General features: G+C 38.5%; 1 protein-coding gene across 10 annotated transcripts in view; it reads left to right on the top strand.

Moving 5' to 3' along the window:
* EPB41L2 (erythrocyte membrane protein band 4.1 like 2) overlaps positions 1 to 21,334 on the top strand; it is a 207,269-nt gene that overhangs the window by 101,343 nt on the left and 84,592 nt on the right. For 9 of the 10 annotated variants that reach the window (XM_040239218.1, XM_040239217.1, XM_040239216.1 and 6 more), the window contains exon 3: positions 519 to 737. In XM_040239218.1, coding sequence (XP_040095152.1) covers positions 519 to 737 — 219 coding nt within the window. The remainder of the gene's footprint in view (positions 1 to 518; positions 738 to 21,334) is intronic. The other variant, XM_040239212.1, reaches the window with a different exon arrangement.

Below are 21,334 nucleotides of genomic sequence, written 5' to 3'. Positions count from 1 at the left end.
AAAAAAAAATCCCCTATATATGCAGATCATAAAAAAGTCATATTGATTCATTTTAGGGTTAGACAGGTACTCTCAGGCAAGGATCACCTTGCTTCTTAAATAATACATGCTTTTGTATCTTTGATTTATTTAAGTGTTTAAGGGGTAGGAAGAAGTAGATTTGTATGTGTATGCATTTTGGTTGCCTATTGAAGCCTAAGTTTTGCCATGGTTATGTAATTACAATAGGAGTTTTATTATTTAACATGATATTTAAATGTCATTGCTGGGACATAGTTTCTTTTACTCATTTAATGCTGATTTTGCCAAAGTGGCAAAATAAGAAAATTGGCAATGGACTGGGGGAGAGATGTGGGAAATACCCTTTCTGAGAAAGTTTCAAAGTCTTTTAAAATCTTAGGCTCACAGTGTTTACCATAAATCACAGTTCTTACTAAAGATCTTTCTTTTTAGTGTGTGTCATCTTCTGCAAATTGGTCACCTTTACTATGGACTTAATATTTTTTTTTCCCCCTCAGCGGCTTGTTGAAGAAGTAAGTAAGGAGAGAGAAGAAGAGAAGGTGAAGGAAATACAGGAAGCAGAATTTTTGGATGAAGCAGCAAAAAGGGAGACAAAGGAAGTGCAGACCAATGAGCTAAAAGCAGAGAAGGCCTCTCTGAAAGCCCCCAAGAAGACCAAAACTGTCCAGTGTAAAGTGACCCTCCTGGATGGTTCTGAGTACAGCTGCGACCTGGAGGTGAGCCAGGGTGCTGGGTGGAGAGCTGTCTTGATGTGTGGAATGACAGCAAAAGTATCCTCTGCCTTCATTTGTGGCCTGGCACTGCGAATAGGGTTTTGTGTTCCTATGAACTAGTTTGTCAAAATTTAACATTAAAAAGGAAAAAAAAAAAAAAAAAACTGAAGAAAACACAGGAGAGGGTCCTCATTTCTATTAGAAACAGTAGTTCCTGACCCTTTAAGAGAAGCAGGACCGATGTTCTGTCAGGCTGTGTTGATCACGTTTATTGGCTGGCTGTCCATTCTGAAAGGGCATTATATAGCTTGAAATTACCTGTGGCCATAAGTGTTTCACTTGAGGAGAAACATTGCAGTAGGTTGAAATTTCAGGGTAATGAAATTTCAGCAGTTTAACCTCAAGTGTTTTCATCCCGAGACAGGTAATGATTTAAAATCTAACTCATTTAATTAAAAGACACTCTTGATTTGCAAAACATATAGTTGATTAGCACTGATGCTGACCAAAGTCAATGTAATTTTTAAAAAGCACTTAATGCCTATAATTTTATGATAATCCAAAGTTTGTTACTTTTCATAGCTAAATTACTTTATTTACATGATGTGTACTTTGCTGTGTTATGCTTAGTTGCTCTGTCGTGTCCAACTCTTTGTGACCCCATGGACTGTAGCCTGCCAGCCTCCTCTGTCCATGGGGATTCTCCAGGTAAGAGTACTGGAGTAGGTTGCCATGTCTCCTCCAGGGATCTTCCCGAACCCAGGGATCAAATTCAGGTCTCCCGCATTGTAGGTGAATTCTTTACCATCTGAGCCACCAGGGAAACCCAAGAACACTGGAGTGGATAGCCATTCTCTTCTCCAAGGGATCTTCCCAATCCAGGAGTCGAACTGGGGTTGCCTGCATTGCAGGCCGATTCTTTACCAGCCGATCTACCAGGGCATACTATGGCATATACTAACAGCTAATGTTTACTGAAGAATTATGTCAAGAGCTTTAAATGGGTTGTCTCACGTAATGCTGACAAGACTCTATATGAGATAGGTATTATTATGGATATTCCCCATCTTCCGTTGAGTTCAGTTGCTCAGTTGTGTCCGACTCTTTGCGACCCCGTGGACTGCAGCCCACCAGGCCTCCCTGTCCATCCCCAACTGCTGGAGTTTACTTAAACTCATGCCCACTGAGTCGGTGATGTCATCCAAGTATCTGATCCTCTATCGTTCCCTTCTCTTCTGCCCTCAGTCTTTCCCAGCATCAGGGTCTTTTCAAATGAGTCAGCTCTTCACATCAGGAATACAAGACTTCAAAGAGGTTAAGTAACTTACCCAAATTTCATAGCTAGTTAGTGATTGAATCAGGATTCCAGACCTTGACTGTGAAAGTTTTGAACCTGACCACTGAACTCTTAAGATCAGTGCTTCATAGTCCTTACTTACCTTTGTATTAGTTAGGTAGAACTTACTTTACTCATTTAGCTACAATTGTTCTCATATTTTAGTTGTTATGAGAAAAGGAATGGCAACAGATGATTAAAAATCTTAGAGCTCACACAGAGAGAATAATACAGTATGTCTCAAGAGTAGGGGTAGGGACAATAGAAAACAAAAGAATGGTGTTCTGAACTTAACTCAGTTGCACTGTTTGAGCACATGTCCCTCATTTTTCCTACTTATCCTAGAAGTTAGGAAGTCTAGCTTTTAAGAATGAACTTGTTGATAACTTGTTTTGTGACCTTGAATCGTTTACTCCATCTCTGTGTGTCAAACTGAGCCCCAGAAATTGACTTCATCTTTAGAATATAATGTTACTTGGATAGTCTAGAAGGCCCCTGTCGTCTCTGAAGTGCTTTATATCACCAAACCTTGTGATTGATCAGTGTGCTTTATGGTTTAAATCTGTTTTTGTTCTCTGTCTTTTTAAAAAGTCATGACATATTTAAAAATACAAAAATATAGTAATAATAGTTGTATATTCACCATAAAAGCTTTAATCAGATTCATCATTTAGCCATGTGTTTTAGATATTGTAAAAATAAATAAAACACTAAAGATGTTGCTAAAGTGTCCCATCTCTTTGTTACTATGCATTTGTTGTTTTATCGTGTGTAAATCTACTTTATTCATTTCAACTGCTATATAGTGTTCTTTTGAATGACTAACCCAGTTTATCCATTCCTACTGGGGAACTATTTCTTTTATATATTTTTAGCAATCAGTGCTTTGGTGAACATTATTCTATATGTTTCCTTATTTATTTGTGCAAGAGTTTATTCAAGTAGAACACCTAGGAGTAGAATTGATTAAGATGTAGTTTTACTTCTTCAGTTTCCCTAGATTTGGCAAAGGAGTTGTGCCAATTTAAATTCTAATCAGCAACCGCTGTTTGATTTTTCCACATTGTCATCTTCACTTTTTGTTATTAGATTAATTTCAACCTATCATAATGATATGAAATATCTCAAAATTTTAGTTAGCACTTCCTTGATTACTGTCAACTTTCACTACAATAATAGCCTCCGGATCTTCTGGATGTATGATGACAATGGTTTACTCTTGCTCATGTTACATGCCCTTGATGGGTTGGGTGTGGGCTCTGCTCCATGTCTTCTTGGTTTTTGAATCAAGACTAAATGTGTATCCTCTACATGGGAAACAATGCTCTCACAATAGAGGGAAAAGAAAACACAGTGGAACCACACTATGGTCCTTGAATCTTCTGCCTGGAAGTGTAGTGTATCTTAATATATATAGATATAAGATATACTACTTATATCTCATTGGCCAAGCAAGTCCTGTGGTTAATAGGTGGGTGGGCAAGCCTGAGCCCATCACAGGAAGAGCTTGGTAAATAATTGAAAACATGGAAATAATCCTACAATTTACTCAAGAGCCTGAGCATCTTTTTGTAAGTGTAGTTTTCTAGGATTGCTCTAGGATTAAAAAAAAAGATAGACATTCTTTTTCAGATTCAGGATATTCTTTTCTTAGTTTCTAAGATTAAACTAGAAAGTTTTGTGAATAGATGGTCAAAGACATGACTAGGTAGTGAATCTTTTCTAATGTATTTTCTGCATCAACTGAGAGGATCATGTTTTTTTTAATCTGTTAATGTAATTTATATTAATGTTTTCTAATGTGAAGCTATCTTTGAATTCCTAACATAGATACTTGTGGTCGTTTGACATTGATTTTGTATTTTTAACCTGTTTTTTGCATATATTATTTTTAACTTTCTTTTATCAAATTGTCTTCATCAGATTTTGTTATCTGGATTATGTACTAGCTTTTAGAGTTGCTTGCCTTTAATATTCTCTAAAAGAAGTTTTGATAAATTAGGGATTAACCGTTCTTTGGAGATCTGGTAGAACTTGCCTTTAAAACTGTCTTGGGCTGGTGACCTTTTTCTGGGGAAAATGGAGTTGGGAGGTTTTTTTGTTTTATTAAATCATTGATTTGATTTTCCAGTAGTCTATTTCTGGTTTAATCAGTTGTAGTAATTCATATTTTTAGTGGAAAGTGCCCATTTCATGTAACTTGCAAACCTATGAAGTTGTACATATTGTTCTTATCTTGTATTTTTGATTTTGATTTCTTTCTAATTTCTTGTGTTATTTGCATTTTCTTGATTATTTTTGATATAGAGTTAACTATTTAAATCTTTTCTTTCAAAGAAACAGCTTGGTTTTGTTTGTTTCTTTTCTGTTTTGTAAATTTTATTCTTTGTTTTTTCCCTTGGAATTATTCTGTTTTTTCATGCCCAATTTCTTGAATTGAGTATTTGAAAAAAAAAATATATGTTTTCAGGGCTGTAATATTCTCTTCAGGTATCTCTTGCTGGGTGCACATGTTTTAAAATACTGTACTTTTAATTGTCATTCAGTTCCTAATATTTTCTCATCCCATTATGGGTCAGCTTAATTGATTAGAGAAGTAGAGGAGTCTTTATTTCAATGACTGTATTAATTTACAGATTGTCTTTTCAGCTAATAACTGATTAGTAAATACACCATCATAAGAATGAGCTTTTGAGGACAATAGATAAATCTGAAAAAGCTTACAGCATATTAATGTTGAGTAAACTTTTTTTTTCTGTCAAGTACAAAGGAAATGGAATTTGAATAGACTTCAGTGATGTGACCTCCCCAGCAGATTTTATGTACTGACAGTTCACTGGAATCCTAGGCAGCAACTTTGTATGTGACCAGAGGCTGCATAGTTCATCAGCGTCACAGTAGTTGTTGGAACCATGCCAACATTATAAGTGGTATTCCCTCTTTTGATTAATTTCTGTTTTATCCAGTTCTCTTTCCTATCTTGGTTCTTGCGAGTTCTTAGTATCCTTAGAATGTGTCTGATCCTGAATCACACTGTTGTTACTTCCTCTTCAGGAGCAGAGCCTGAAGGCAGCTGTCACGTGGCTTGAGCCTGCTCTTGTTCCCGGGTTCCAGCACTGACCTCAGACGGATGGGGTGATGTGCTGATGCTGCTTATCTCTCGTTCTGTAGCTCTGTACCGGAAATTGGTGTCTGAGGACTGCTTGGGGGGAAGTATGTTGTGGGAAACTGCAACGATTAATGAACTCGAAAGTACTTAAGGAAATGAACACATTGTGGGAAATACATACTTTTACTTTATTTGGCCGGGGAGATTAGATTTGTTTCCAGTTGTTTACTGTCGTTAAAGATGATAATTATGTCTTTCATGGCTTTTTAGATGCCTATAGTTGTTGCTTGCTTTTTTTTTTCCTTTCTGGATGTACATGTATCTAATTTTCAACTAGAATTTTAGATTACAGCACACCCACTGAAGATGGCCTTAATGTCCTCACTTAGGGCACCTACAGCAGTAGAGGAAAGCATGGCCTGTTCAGGAAGTTGAAACAGCCTAACTCATAAGGACCTTGTAGAGGAGGATGAGGTTCTACAAGGCCACAAATGTCAGGATAAGAGGATTTAAACTGACCAGTAGAGTGAAAAGGGGCTGAGAAGAAATGGACCAGAGGTTTACAGTTGTTAGTATATAAGACCTGGCAAAATTAAGAATGCTACTTGAAAAAAAAAAAAAACTTGAAGAATAACATGAATAATCTGTCAAATAAAAAAAAATATATATATATAATTGTTAAAAAAAAGAATGCTACTTGATTTTAGAATATGAGTGTAATAATTTAAGGGAGACTTTTTTATCGACTGCATTGGTTATGATATATACCAGTAGTCTTTATAGATATAGTTTAATCAGCGTGATTAGAGCACTGGGAAAGTTAGACAGTTTCCTGTTTTTGTATCTGTCAGTACCTTTGGTTAACGAAAGCAGCACTGTTATATCATTTAATGTCAGTGTTACTGTATTAACTGAATAATTTTTTAAAATCAAGAAACGTAGTTCTTGGGGATATTTTTGTTTGGTGTCTTAATATCATATCTGCTTTAGATTACTTGCTTAAAATAGAGAGATCTCCACATATCCAGGACTTCCCTGGTGGCTCAGACGGTTAATCGTCTGCCTGCAATGCAGGAGACCCAGGTTTGATCTCTGGGTTGGGAAGATCCCCTGAAGAAGGAAATGGTAACCCACTCCAGTATTCTTGCCTGGAAAATCCCATGGACAGAGGAGCCTGGTAAGCTACGGTCCATGGGGTTGCAAAGAGTAGGACACAACTGAGCAACTTCAGTTTCTTTCTTTCCACATATGCATTTTTTTTTTAATCCTCCCTGCCCACTCCTTTCTTGGCTCACTGCTTCTGTATTCTTTTTCCTGTGGGCCATCTAAATGTATTCTCAAACCTCAGGAAAGTGAAGACTACTCAGGGAGCCATGGAAGCATCGTTTTCAAACACTGTTATCTTTGAAGTCTGTTCTTTTGAAGAAAGAGAATGTGTGTTAATACTAAGTGAAAAAAAAAAAGCTTCACACACAATATTTGGAGCATAAGTATTGGATAATGGTGCATTTTTTGAGAATGATTTTACTTAAGTATAAAACAATATGGAAATGACTTGACTTCAATTAATGTTATTTCTGCAGCCTAAGCTATGCATTAATTTTGACGCAAGGCTGAGTCTGTGCATTTGTTCCAAATTTTTGTGTGAAGTATTTTTTAAATTAAAGTTAGTAAAAATTACAATTTACATTTTATACTAGTTTATCATCTTGATAATAAACTATCTCAAATACTTTTTGAAAAAAAATCTTTTCATTGAAGATTATGATTTTTTCATGAAGAAAATTTATAATTTCTGTTCTCTGATATATCTGTTTTTATCTCACTGAGAAATATAATGCTATGTGAGAAACTCCTTTGTTATCAGAATTTAAATTGTAAGAATTTTGGAGTGTCTCCTATACTCTGCATTCTGGTTCCAGAGACACCCCTATAGAAGGACTCTTGTGATATTGCCACTGAAGTCATTTACATACTTGATGTGTTAAAACAGCAGGGCTCTTTCCTTTAAGGAAAAATACAATAAGATGTAGTTGGAGCTGTGGGTATAGAATCAGGAGATCTGTGTTTACTTTCCTTTTGGCTCTTTGGATGTCTTGGAGAAGTCACTTCCTCTTCTTTCTTCTATTCTAAGATTGCAGATTAAGAATGAAAATATTTGTTTCCTCTATTTCTAGGATTGAACTGGCTTTACTATAGCTGATAAGTGTGTGTGTGTGTGTGTGTGTGTGAAGTCTGAAAATAAATGTGAAAGGTCCTGTAATCCTTGGGAAGCATGAGTGAATATGCATTCTGAGTTCGAGTTGCTCACATTTTCCTCTGGCATCTGAAAGTCGTTCCCACGTGTTGATTTTGTCTGAGAATTGAGGGCATTGTTCTTGCCCACATAGGAATGTCAGTGCCATTTTTTTCTCAGTGCTGTGAATAAAGCTATCAGAATGTAGGCGCTCTTCGTCAGTGTTCTGTTGCTAAAAACTATTTATCAGGCAGTAGAATGGTGTCAAGGTCTTCTTGCCTTTCCTATGTAGAGTACTGGCCTCAGAAATGCAATTTGATATCATTGCTTTTGAATGTTTTATTTATTTACTTGATTGTTTATGTCTGCTGACATCCTTCAAGGCTGTTCTTTCAGATTTCTATAATTGACCCTTATTAGGTTTACTAGTTAAACAGTTTTAACTGTCTGTATCCTTGGAGAAAATTGGAAGTTGTGTCCCTCTCTAAACTCCTATAAAATAGTATTGGATTTAAATATGACTTAAATAGAACCGTGAACAATTTAGTTGGCATATAGTGTATGCAATTTGAAATTCCAGTGACATAGGTCCAGATGGAATGTCTCTGGCTAGCTATTCATTTATCCCTTTAGCTCAAAAAAGGAATTTAAGGCAATGATTCTATCTAGTAATTTTTGTTTAGTAAATGGGAACCAGCTTCCATGCTATGAGAGTAGTTTAATGCTTTGGTCCAGCTTGAAGGACACAAGGGGTTCACAGGAGCAGAGCAGGCTCATTAGCTGGGCTTCAGGACACCATTATGCCCTCAGACTGTCTTTAGATCTGTTACTACAGGATTTTCTGTGCTTTCCTCTTCCAGCCAAATTGGTCTTCTAATCAGGCACTGAATTGTTTGCCCTTTCTTCTGGTTTTTGACCCAGATCGTCTCTGCCATTTTGACTTCCCCATCCACACGCTTCTTCCCTGTCTTTTAATGTCTAGCTTAAATCCAGCTTTCTGGATGTTTTTTCTTCCTCTGAACTTGTTTGCACCAATAATTGGGCAATTAATCATGTGCTGCCTTGTGAAAGAGTCTCTTGTATTGTTGTGTTGAACATCAGTTAAACTCTTTATGTTACTTTTTGATTTCTTTTCATCGTGTGTTGTTTCTTTACCTGTATTGTTAATTCCTTGAGAAAAAGAACTTTCTTTTCTCTCTCCATAGGGCATTAACACAGGACTTCGCCTCTAGCACTACTCATAAAACGTTGATTTTTGGTTTCTCTCTGCTTTCCTGTACTGTTTAAAGTTTTTATCCTTCTTATCTAAGCTAAATGATTGTTTTTGCTTGTTTCCAGTTCTTCTCTCCATCCTCTCCAGTTAGAAAAGAAAGATCACTGTTGTATGTATGTATAATCCTCCATCCTCTCATATTACTTCTTCTGTCCACAGCTGCACTGCTTTTTAAGTGCTTAGAAACAGTAGGCTAACTTCTTGGAGAAACACTTCATGGGCTTAAAGAAATGAAAATGATTTATCAAATTTCTATAAAGGCTATGAACTGACTGGGCGTGAGAGCGATGCCGAAGTGGCTAAGGAGTGGTCTTGGCCCTAGAGGGAAAGCAGACTCCCAGAGTCTTTCACGTGCATCTGAACTGCTGTAGGTCAGATGGCTGGCTGGCTGGCTGGGTATAGCCTGGGCTTGAAGAGGAGAGTAAAGTTAACACCTTACTCCCTGCCTCTTTTTCTCTAATGCTCCTCTTTCCTGTTGAGTAAACTAAAAAAAAAATGTTATGGTTTTAATTTCTCAGTAGTCAAGAATTCAACCACATGCTCTCTTCTTTGTCTTCCCCACTAGTGGTTTCAAAATCAGGGGATTGCCTTTTTTGCCCTTGTGTCAGTGGTTTTTGAAAGCATTAAACTTGACACTCGAAGTTCACCGCTCACGATGAGCAAACAGCCTGGTGTAATTTTGAGGGCAGCATCCACTTCTGCCTCCTTTCTCACACATGCTGCCACGCAAGCTGACTCACAGGTAATTTACTACTTAATAAGTTCTTCCTTTCACCTAAGGGTGATAATAGACCGGGCAACAGATCTTTGAAATTTTTTTGCTTTTCCTGTTTTGGAATGACAGTTATTTGAAGGTTGAATAACATTTGAAATGGTGGGGGAGATCATTTTCAGAATAAGTGTTGTACCTTAAAATCTGTTCAGATACATTTTCTCGCTCTCTCAGGTAAGTAGGTTTTAAAAAATGTTAACTCCTTTTCAGACTTCATCAAATGAGGGGTAATTTTATTTCTCATTCAACAAAAAAACAAAGTATCTTTTGTTAAACCTATTCTGTTCAGAATCCCTCTGTTTTCATTACTCTCTTATTTCCAATCTCTTTTCCAGTGTTTTCCTGAGCAAATTAAAGATGTTTCTGACAGAGTATTTCTCAGCCATTAGGAAATTTTGCCAAATATTCCCCTCCTTGATCCTATCTTCCTATTCCCACTCCCATGAAGATTTTGATGGAGATTGAGTGCAGGAGCTTGAATAGGGTAACGGAGATTTGAGAATCTGGCCTTTACCCGTGAGCATTTAATGTATTTCACAGAAGCTCGAGCTGAGGCTGTTCTTTCCATCCATCTTTTCCACGACTCGGTGACTAAGGGGAAACATGCGCAAAATTTATCATTGCTATTTACAGCACTGCAATATAGTACGCTGGGCCTCCCAGGTGACTCAGTGGTAAAGAATCCATCTGCCAGGCTGGAGACATGGGTTCAATCCCTGGGTCAGGAAGATCCCCTGGGGTAGAAAATGACAACCCACTCCAGCATTCTTGTCTAGAAGATTCCATGGAAAGAGGAGCCTGGTGGGCTACATTCAGAACTGAGTGAGCGCGTCCACGCACGCACGCACGCACACACACACAATATAGTATGCTAGCATTTGGATCTTAAAGGGGGTGAAGGCAATGTGACATAATAAAATGTGGCCTATACAAAGCTACTGAATTAGTCAGAAAAGCAGTTTCTTCAGGCAAGGTGGCTAAATGATTAAAGTACTTATAGATGATCTGTCAGATTGCCATTTTTATATTTGTTATATTCTGTAGCAGAGTTTTACATAAACTCTGTTAGAACAGTTATGATTAAGAATATTATTCTTTTTTTTTTTTTCTTTTTAAACTCTGGAGAGAGAGCCTCAAAACTACCAGCTGAACTACTTTTCATAACTGTGTGTTATATTTGCAGATTCTGGCATTTAAACCTGTTTTGAAGTTGTCTGAGTTTGTGCACCATCTAGTTATTAACATAGGAAGGAAACTTAATCTAAGTCTTACCAGGATCTGCTTGTTATATCCATTGATCTCTTTTCATATTTCTGTCAGCAGCAATTTAAACTAAGTCAAATAGGAATGCTCTAATAAGCTGTTTTTTCTGTAGCACAGAAAGCCTGTCTGAATCAAATGTCAAAATTCATTTCAAGGCAAATAGTTTACAGAGAATCTGCTAGCCTACAGAAGTTTGCTGCTTAAACACTTTTTGAAATAAGTTTGAATGCAAACGGTACTTGGCAGTTTCTTAAAATAATACTTAGAAAAATGTAGTGTGCTTCTCTGACCAGCCTCTTTCTATAATCTGTTATAACAGTTTAAGTCACTGTTGTTTTTTAAGAGGTTATAGTTTTCACAGATTTATGCTAAGTTACCTATTCAAAGTGAGTAATAGGAAAAGCTGGACAAAAAGATTTTCAAGCTTTCACTTCTTAAGAGTTATTTTACTGACTGGTTACTGACCTCCATTGTGTATGCTCAGTTGCTTAGTCCTGTCGACTATTTGTGATGCCATGGACTGTAGCCTGCCTGGCTCCTCTCTCCATGGGATGATCCCAGCAAGAATACTGAAGTGGGTTGCCATTTCCTCCTCCAGGGACCTCCATTAGTGATGATATATAATGTCTAAGAAAAATAGAAAGTCAAGGATGTCATATTTCCACAGTATTTATGAATTTGGTCTTGAGTAGTATTCATTTAAATACATATTGTGAGTTTAGAAGTAATTTTTGTCCCCCAATATTGATTTTTTTTCTTGTCCTCTTAAATTGCTTATAGGTTTTACTTTCAGAGATAAACTTTTCATGTGAAATAAAAATACAGACATAGTTGATTTAAGTACTGTTTTTGGTTTAGATAAATACAAGTGCAGAAGTGCCAAGTTATTATGGGCTGGAGTTGGTAAGAAAATCTTACATTGAGGAGAAAGACTCTTTAACTTTGAAGAATGAGGTATTGGGTTGGCCAAAAAGTTAACCCAGTATTTAGGGTAGGAAGAGAAGGGGGTGACAGAGAATGAGACTGTTGGATAGCATCCCTGATTCAGTGGACATGAGTTTGAGCAAACTCCAAAAGATAGTGAAGGACAGGAAACCTGGTGTGCAATACTCCTCGGGGTCGCAAAGAGCTGGACACAACTTAGCGACTGCACAACAACATCATTATTTAGGAAGGGCTTCCCTGCTGGCTCAGTGGTAGAGAACCCGGCTGCCAATGCAGAGTGGTGGGTTCAGTCCCTGCGTTGGGAAGATCACCTGCAGACGGAAATGGCATCACACTCCAGTATTCTTGCCTGAGAAATCCCTTGGACAGAGGAGCCTGGTGGGCTACCGTCCGTGGGATCGCAGAAGAGTCCGACATTGACTTAGTGACTGAACAGCAATAATATTTAGGAAATCTCAACAATACCTAGCCTAATACATTTTTTCAGTTGAGAATGGTTAAATAATAAAAGCCAACCAGAAATTTGGGGTTATAGGAAAAGTCTTAAATGCCTACTCCCTTCTATGTCAAGAAAACATAATAAAATTAAACTTTGTTAAGGGCAAGCCATGCTTTGCCTGGCCAGTGTCGTCATTTTTGGCCTGGGCTCTCTGTGGATTGGCTTTCACTAGGAGTTCTCTCATCTTGCAGAGCCCGAATACCATTGGTGTTCAAATGGATTCATCTCTTCACTTCTGCCAAATATTAAGAGGTGGGCTTCCACCCATAGGAGAGGTTGCAAAGAAAACATAAAATATATTTTAAAAATGCATGGACACTATCATTTACCCTTTTCCAGTCTACTTTCCAAAATTTTGTTGGCCTCAATCCCATTCTCTTTTCTTTTCCATTGTCGGGGGAGAGGGGAAGAATATGTGCGGGTGCCCCGGGGTGCACACACCACATCATTCTAGAATAGCTTCCATAGGGAGCAGAGCTAAATGTATATGTCAATGTACTGTCTCTAATTAGAAGTCCATTTTCTGCTTAGGAAAATCTGAACAATGAGCCTGTTTTATCACCCGGATAAAGTGAAGTGAGCTCTTCCCCTTAGAATAGCACATATCAAAGTTGCCAGGAAGTTTTCTGGATATCTCATTATAAAAAGACTTTGAATTGGTTGTAGCAGCTTTAGTGGCATCTGTTTTGATCATGTTTGTTGTTTTCGTGTAGGTGTTTTTTGTTAGTCTTCATTTTTTTGCCTCATTATTTCCCATAGGTGTCTGCTGCTGCTGCTGCTAAGTCGCTTCAGTCGTGTCCGACTCTGTGCGACCCCATAGACGGCAGCCCACCAGGCTCCGCTGTCCCTGGGATTCTCCAGGCAAGAACACTGGAGTGGGTTGCCATTTCCTTCTCCAATGCATGAAAGTCTAGATAGTCCATTTTATTGTGTGTATGTTTGCAATTGGGCAGAGCGGAGGTGGGTAAAAGAATGGAAATGCTATTCCACTTAAAATACATTATTTTTTGGCAATTGATAGAAGAAGGCAATGGCACCCCACTCCAGTACTCTGGCCTGGAAAATCCCATGGAAGGGGAGGAGCCTGGTGGGCTGCAGTCCATGGGGTCGCTAAGAGTCGGACATGACTGAGCAACTTCACTTTCACTTTTCACTTTCATGCATTGGAGAAGGAAATGGCAACCCACTCCACTCCAGTGTTCTTGCTTGGAGAATCCCAGGGATGGGGGAGCCTGGTGGGCTGCCGTCTGTGGGGTCACACAGAATCGAACATGACTGAAGCGACTTAGCAGTAGCAGCAGGTATGATTTAATTTTTATTCACTTGGTTTGGGTCATTAGGTACTTATTATTTAAAGTTTGTGGCTTTGTTCATCAAACATTTCTGGACATTGGTGACAATGTTGGGTGTGGGGGGCGTCCTTCAACAAGAATGGACTTGGGAGAATTTCACTGTGTAGGATCTGATGCTCGGCAGTAAGATACACTTTAACTCTTCATTCACTGTGCTGGAGATGGGGGGCAGAGGAAAACTGCCTTTTGCCAGGAAATGAATTTACTGTGAGAGATAACTGCTAGGAAAAATAAACATTTAGATTTATTTCCTTCATAATAAGAAAGCCATGAGGTGATTTCAGATTCTACATCTTAAGAGATCTTTATGAGCATGCAGTGCAGAGTAAGGAATATTATAACAGCAGGCGTCTTTAGCCTCCTGTAGCTTGATCCACCCTGGAGGGTGAATACATCTGTCCACAGGCTTTCAGGCCAGATATCCTTCTTCCTAGTGATACTGCTTACTTCCCACTTTTAGTTATCCCTTTTCTTCCCGCTTCAGGAAGCCTGATTGGATCTGTAGATTTGCTGGATACACATACGTGCACCAATCCACCTGCCCTTTCTTCCACTAACATTTTAGACATTTTATTCCTGAGTCTCCGGCAATTAGATTATTTCATCAATCACATGTTGTTTTTACTTAAGATTTCCCAGGAAATGTTAAACTGACTACAAATTCTCCTGGAAAAGTTATGATGGATTAAGTATTTACATTTGGACATGTTACAGACCTCACAGGGGTGGGGATGGGAGTTGAAGATAGGGAATAATTGACTGGAAACCCACTTACCATGTAAAAATATGGTTTCTGTTGGAAAAGATTCTGAATTTCAAGCAGATGTCACATGTCACACATTCTGCATTTTAGGGCAGAAGTAAGATAGGAGGGCTTTGAGTTGACCATCTGAATATGTGAATACATGTGCGCAGAGAAGTATTATAAAGGACGTTTCCAGCTTATGAACAGGTTATATATGTATGTCATATTTCAGAAAATTATCTGGAGTGTATGTTTTCCCATAGAAGTAATGTACAAATAATTAGATTTGCAAGTCAGTTTATAAAAGTATACATATAAGTTTCTGAACTGAGTTCTGGGTGCTAAATCTCAGAACAGGTGGAAAAGGACAGAATTTCTACCTCATTTTTCTAATTCAGGCCAAAATTTAAAGTCCCTTTTTTTCCCCATATTATTTTTCTGTTTCTTAGTGCTTGTTGCCACCCAGACTTTCTTGATGCCAGCTCCATGGTGATGTCTGTTACTTTTTTGTAGTTTATAATACAGAAATGTGCTGTGCTACCTACCTACTGTCTCTCCCTTCAGAATCAAAATTCTTCTAATCCCAAATGTTAGCAGATCTCTCAGCTAAGTAACGAGAGAATTAGCAGCCTAAGTGAATGACTCCAGTTTGTGGATGATTGCTTATATTGCCTTCTAGGAGACATTAGCATTTTAACAGAAACCTGTTCACGCTAAAGCTTCACAAGTGGTTGGATTTCACTCATGAGGCCAAGGGAAATGAAAAATGAAAGCAGTTTGTGAAGGAGGTAGAAGGCTGTGTTCGAGGTGTCCTTTTGGGGAGGCATGCCCTGACACTCCTTAACTTTCTTGCCGAATCTCCATGTTTCTGATCCCTCACAGTTGTTCCTCTTCTGTAGTTGAATTAGTTGATTAGAAATAAAGGATATGTGGCTATGGACAAAAGATTAAAGTTTGTTTCATTTATTAAAACTAAAAATTAGCATTTATTTGCCATTTTCCATATACCATAAAGGTGAAACATTTTTCTATCTTATTTGCTATCTAAACTTATCTGATTGCTTATGAGATGATTTGTGTGCTCTGTGAAGAATTATGAAACATTTCAAAACCCAACAGATGGGAGTAGAGAAGCATTCCATGTCAGTATTGCATGCAGACTTGGATAGACTTGGAATCACTGAATCATGAAATAGGGCTTTATAACATAGGGGAAAGGCAAGCTCCTCTGTTCTTGAGGAGTTAATTAAGGCATGCATGTGATTTTATTAAAGATGAGCCTCGATGCTGCTTCTAGCTATGCTAGAATTTCCTTTAATAATGATGCAAGATACAGTTACTTGAGCATATTTTTCAGTGTGTTCTGGCCTAGCGTATGCTTTGTTTTGTAGCAGCCTTTTAATCTTTATTTCTAGTTCCTAAAACTACACTGATAGTGTTCTATGGCATTCATGTCAACAGCACTGCAGAATTTCCCGTGTTCAATCACGATTCCTTGAATCCTGTGGAAGGGAAAGAAATAGAGATTTTGTAATGACCTATGAGAAGATTTTTTGCTTTTACTCCTTCCTCCCTTGGAGGCTGTTCTTGAAGGAATTGTGGGCTTTCCAGGTGGCTCAGTTTATTTCAGTTCAGTCGCTCAGTCGTTTCCGACTCTTTGCGACCCCATGAATCGCAGCACGCCAGGCCTCCCTGTTCATCACCATCTCCCGGAGTTCGCTCAGACTCATGTCCATCGAGTCCGTGATGCCATCCAGCCATCTCATCCTTGGTCATCCCTTTCTTCTCCTGCCCCTAATCCCTCCCAGCATCAGAGTCTTTTCCAATGAGTCAACTCTTCGCATGAGGTGGCCAAAGTACTGGAGTTTCAGCTTTAGCATCATTCCTTCCAAAGAAATCCCAGGGCTGATCTCCTTCAGAACGGATTGGTTGGATCTCCTTGCAGTCCAAGGGACTCTCAAGAGTCTTCTCCAAAACCACAGTTCAAAAGCATCAATTCTTCGGCGCTCAGCCTTCTTCACAGTCCAACTCTCACATCCATACATGACCACAGGAATAACCATAGCCTTGACTAGACGGACCTTAGTCGGCAAAGTAATGTCTCTGCTTTTGAATATCCAGGTGGCTCAGTGGTAACGAATCTGTCTACCAATGCAGGAGACGTGGGTTTGATCCCTGGGTTGGGAAGATCCCCTGGAGGAGGAAATGGCAACCCACTCCAGTATTCTTGCCTGGAGAACATCATGGTTGGAGGAACGTGGCCGGCTACAGTCCATATTGTCACAAAGAGTTGGATGCTACTGAGCACTCACGCACTTGAAGGAATACTGTGTAGGGAAAGTGAAAGTCGCTCAATTGTGTCTGATTCTTTGCAACCCCATGGACTATACAGTCCGTGGAATTCTCCAGACCAGAATACTGGAGTGGGTAGCCTTTCCCTTCTTCAAGGGATCTTCCCAACCCAGGGATTGAACATAGGTCTCCCTCATTGCAGGTGGATTCTTTTTTCTTGTTATCCTCGGTAGTGTCTTACAAGAAAACCTATCATATGTGAAGGTTTTATAAAAAATTTTTTTTATGGTATATAAAATATGTATAATATATATACATATTATTTTTTGAGCAGTCAGAAAGACTTTTTCAAGTTTAATGATAAGGGGAATGAATGGAACTTAAAAATCTTCATTATAATGATATTTACTCTGGAATTACATTTTTCAGACACACACAATTGTTGGATGTGATTTCTTCCTTTTTTCCAGGATTTGAATGAACTTTGGGATTGAGGTGTGTCATTTAGATGGGTAGGAAAAGAATGACCTGATAAAATGATGGCCTGAAACTATTTCAGACACTCCTTTGCCCTTTTGTGTGGTTCTCTTTGATGTCCTCCACCCCCGTGACAATGTCTTGGGTGTTGTGTTTGCTCTGTGTATACCTTTCTTTCCGTGGCCTTTTGTATTTGCACAGTGTAGTTGTGAGCTAGCGCAAAATGCATAGCTCAAGGCTGCGATGTATGGCTCGCATTGTATGCTTCCCAGCACTGTCTCCTGGGTGCACAATAACTGCAGTGTGGAGGGGCCCACACGGAGACAGTGATGGTGCTTTATAAAACGCCAGTGGCGTGTGGCATCAACTGCAATCTGCCGGGTAAGCAGTTGCACAAATTCCTCCAAGTCAAGAGGCCTCCAGAAATGTCATGTTTGGGCCTCAAGAGTGAATGCCACAAATAACAGCGCAGGCACCGGGAACTCTGCGTCTCGGATTCCAGCCTGCCTTTCTTCAGCTGGGCTTGCTATAGATTGCTGAGCCTTCCCAACCCCTCCCAAAGGAAGTTCCCCAAAGCTAGTCTTCTAATCCTTGAAGAATATATATTTTAAACCTACCTGAATTGTCTTGCTTTGTCTCTGTCCTTTGGATGTCTCTCATGGGTTATGTCATCTTTTAAAAAAAAAAAAAAAAAAAGCCTGATACCTGGGATGTAGACCAAAGGACTGTTTAAAAATTTTTTTTTTTGGTTTAAATGTTCAAGCCATTGATTTTATACTCCTGTTCAATGATATTCTTGGAGTTAGGGAGAGGTATATGGGGGGAAAGTTGATTGTAAAGCTTGCTGGCATTTAATATAGGAAGTAAGATTTCTTTTTGAAGTGTACTTGGCAAGTTGATTAACTGTTGTATGGCTTTAATTGTTTAGTTAACTGGTGCTACATTATCAGAATAGAGATGAACACAGTTTGTACTCTATAAAGATTCTAGTGTAAGAAGAGATATAAAGCAAAAGCACGCTTCAGATAGCAAGAAGAAATAACAGCGACTGATGTCCTAGGGAAGGAATGTGTAAAGACTGCAGAACCCCACTGTCTCATTTTGGATAAAGGTGGTGCATGGCAGGCTGTTAAGAGAAAGGAGCACATTGATTTTTCTGCCGATGTCATTCCTTTAGTTCCCAGGAAGTATTTGGGAGAGCTCTAATTACTAAGGAAGAGTCAAGTACAATGTAGAACTGTGAAAGTAAAATGTAGGTCTGTGGCTGTTCTCCTAGAATCTAGTTGGCAGTGTATGTCTAGCTTAGTTCCTTGAATATCTATGGGTTGGTAGTCCATGAGCTCTAGAGCCAGGAGCTTGCATAAGACTGAGAGCCAGAAGACCTGCTTCTAGACTCAACTCTGCCAGCTTAAGTGCCAAGCCATTGCCCTAAATGTATCTTTTGGCCTACACATCATCTGAGTTACTCAATGAAGCGCTGCTATTGGAGACACTGAAGTGAGTGAGACACACTATTGCTTAAATAACCCAGTCTTCAGAAGTAAAAAGTATCAAAAGAAGTAGAACTAAAGAGTAAGTACCGTAGATGTGAAATAAAGTACTTAAAGGAGAAAGATAAATATTAGAAGATTGGAATAGGCTTCAGGGAGGAGAATGTGGAGCTTTGTCTTAGAGGTAGGGATTTGACATTTAGAAATTAAGGTAGAAAAGAAATTTAGAGCTTGCCTTGGCAAGTTAACTGCCCGTTTTATGTGGGACTGGTAGCACCTGCCCATAGTTACTACAACTAATGAACCAGCCACATATATACTTGTATCTTAATGCATATTGTAAAGCAAAATATCTGTGTATTCTGCTTGGTTGAAGAATGTGTTTGTAGTCCCTTCATGCACCATAATTCAAGTTGTTTATAGAAAAATCAAAACAATGATAATATGAGAAAATTGCCTTCCTGGATACAAAGGTGGAGTACTAATGTTTATGGACATCGCAAATAAGAATTCGGTTCTTTAAAAGAAATTCAGGGAATCAGACTGAAAAGGCTAGATCAGTTAAACTCTCTATAAACCTCAGTTTTCTCATTGTGAAGTGAGATTAAGTGTAGTAACTGAAAGCTCTTTATAATGATATTTAAAATCAGTTATTATTTTAGAATAGTTCAAAAAGTTTCTGTGCTGTCAGCTGCCTTTTAATGCATTCACATAATGTGCCAAACATTTTATTAAGTACTTTAGTACATGGAACTTTTTGATCACCATTATAAGGTGACTCAAGACATGCCTGAGGTTACACAGCAGTTAAGAGATAGGGCTGGTGTTCAAATCCGTGTCCCATTCTGCTCTGGTGGTGATGCTCTTCAGTTCAGTTCAGTTCAGTCGCTCAGTCGTGTCCGACTCTTTGCGACCCCATGAATCGCAGCGTGCCAGGCCTCCCTATCCATCACCAACTCCCGGAGTTCACTCAGACTCGCGTCCATCAAGTCAGTGATGCCATCCAACCATCTGATCCTCAGTCGTCCCCTTCTCCTCCTGCCCCCAATCCCTCCCAGCATCAGAGTCTTTTCCAGTGAGTCAGCTCTTACTAGCATGCTATTGAGATTGATGATTCACATGAATGGTGGTGCGTGCCAGAATCTAGGAGGGGAGAAGGAACAATCTCACTTTGCATGCCCCCCTACACAATTTTTTTTTTTTTGGTTACACACGTGGCATGTGGGATCTTAGTTGCCTAGCCCAGGGATCAAACCCTTGCCCCCTGCAATGGAAGCATGGATTCCTAACCATTCCTGGACCCCCGGGGAATCCCACCCTCAACATTTTTATGTACTTGTATTATGAAGTGTATCTTGATTAGTCTGTCCAAACGATGAGGATTATTACGTATGGAGTGAGTTGTGAACAGCATGAAGGCAAAAAGGAAGTGGTGAGCCACTGGGTCATGTTGCTGTCAGAGCACACTCAGGCAAGTTTGATTATAGATTAATATTTATGAAATGTAATAACTTGGTACAGTAAATATGTATCATTTACTATGTCTCTGATAATTTGGTATGCTTTCTTTATGAGATTAGAAGAAATAAGCTAATTTGTTTGCCTTTTTAAATTAGATTCCAAGGCAGATCAGTTTTAGGTGTTTTAAGAGTAACTTCTTGAGTTTACTATTACAGTTTTCTTTCTCTACTCCTTATTCCCCAGCTCCTGTTTCTTCCTCTCTTATCTTGATGGCTTTGTAGTATCTATTTTTTTTTAAAAATACTTGTCAAAATCTTTTGAATGTTAATAAATAATTAATGGAATAAAGTGATTGTAGGTTAATGGGTTTTATTTTATCTGACTAGAGATCCATTGGGTTTCCTTAGTTTGAGAATTTTAGCATTTATCATCCATTACTCTTTTACTATTGCCTCTTTCTTATTTTATTGTCTTCATCTAGAATTCTGGGAAGGTATGTATAGCATAGATCCCCTCTTCTAGCTTACAGGTCTGAAATTCTTTCATAGTCTTTATCTGTCTTTGCTTCATTTTGGGTAGTTTTTTCAGATCTGCCTTCCACCTTTTAACTGTATCAAACCATGCCCATTTGGATTATAATTTAATTATTCTAGTTTTATTTCTAAATGTTCTAATTGGTTCTTTTCAGAAGTTCTGCTTTTTGATAGTTATTTTTCCTTGTTTCCTTGTTATTTTTTCCTAATATTTTCCTTTAAAATATTTATTTCTGTAAACATAAAAATGCTAATTTTGTGTTCTGTACTTGATAATTCCGTTGTCTATTATAAGAATTTCTGACTGATATCATATCTAATGCTCAATAGTATTAGCTGGTTTCCTTCTGTGTCTTTAATCTTTTTGATTATACTTGTTGGGATTTTATCTATGAGAATCATTTATTTTCCATTTCCTTAAGAATCATTTCGGATGCCACAACCATGGTGAGATTATGATATTTCTCAGCTGCTTTTGCTCATTCCATTCTCGGTGCTTCTCCCGAGCACTTTTGTATACACATCTTTCAGCACATGCCTCTTGGCTTTGTTGCTTTTTTGTCTTCCCAACCAGTTAAGTTCCTTGAGGGTAGAGATGCTGAATGAAAGCTTAAGTGATACTTGTGTGCAATTAAGATCTTATCGAGCATTTAAAATATCTGTTTCCTGGAGAAGGGAAGGAGAGAATCGTGGAGAAGCAATCTGAGCATCTAGAAGATATTTTGGTGTTTGTTGGATGTGGGCTAATGAAAGACAGTTGGGAATAGAATTCAACTGTGATTGAGAGAGGCACTTGGTTTGGCACTTTAATATACAC

Source organism: Oryx dammah, unplaced genomic scaffold (assembly GCF_014754425.2).
Source record: "Oryx dammah isolate SB20612 unplaced genomic scaffold, SCBI_Odam_1.1 HiC_scaffold_4, whole genome shotgun sequence".
Classification (NCBI taxonomy): Eukaryota; Metazoa; Chordata; class Mammalia; order Artiodactyla; family Bovidae; genus Oryx; species Oryx dammah.
The sequence above is the reverse complement of the archived record's forward strand: the minus strand, read 5'-3'. Positions and strand labels throughout refer to the sequence as shown.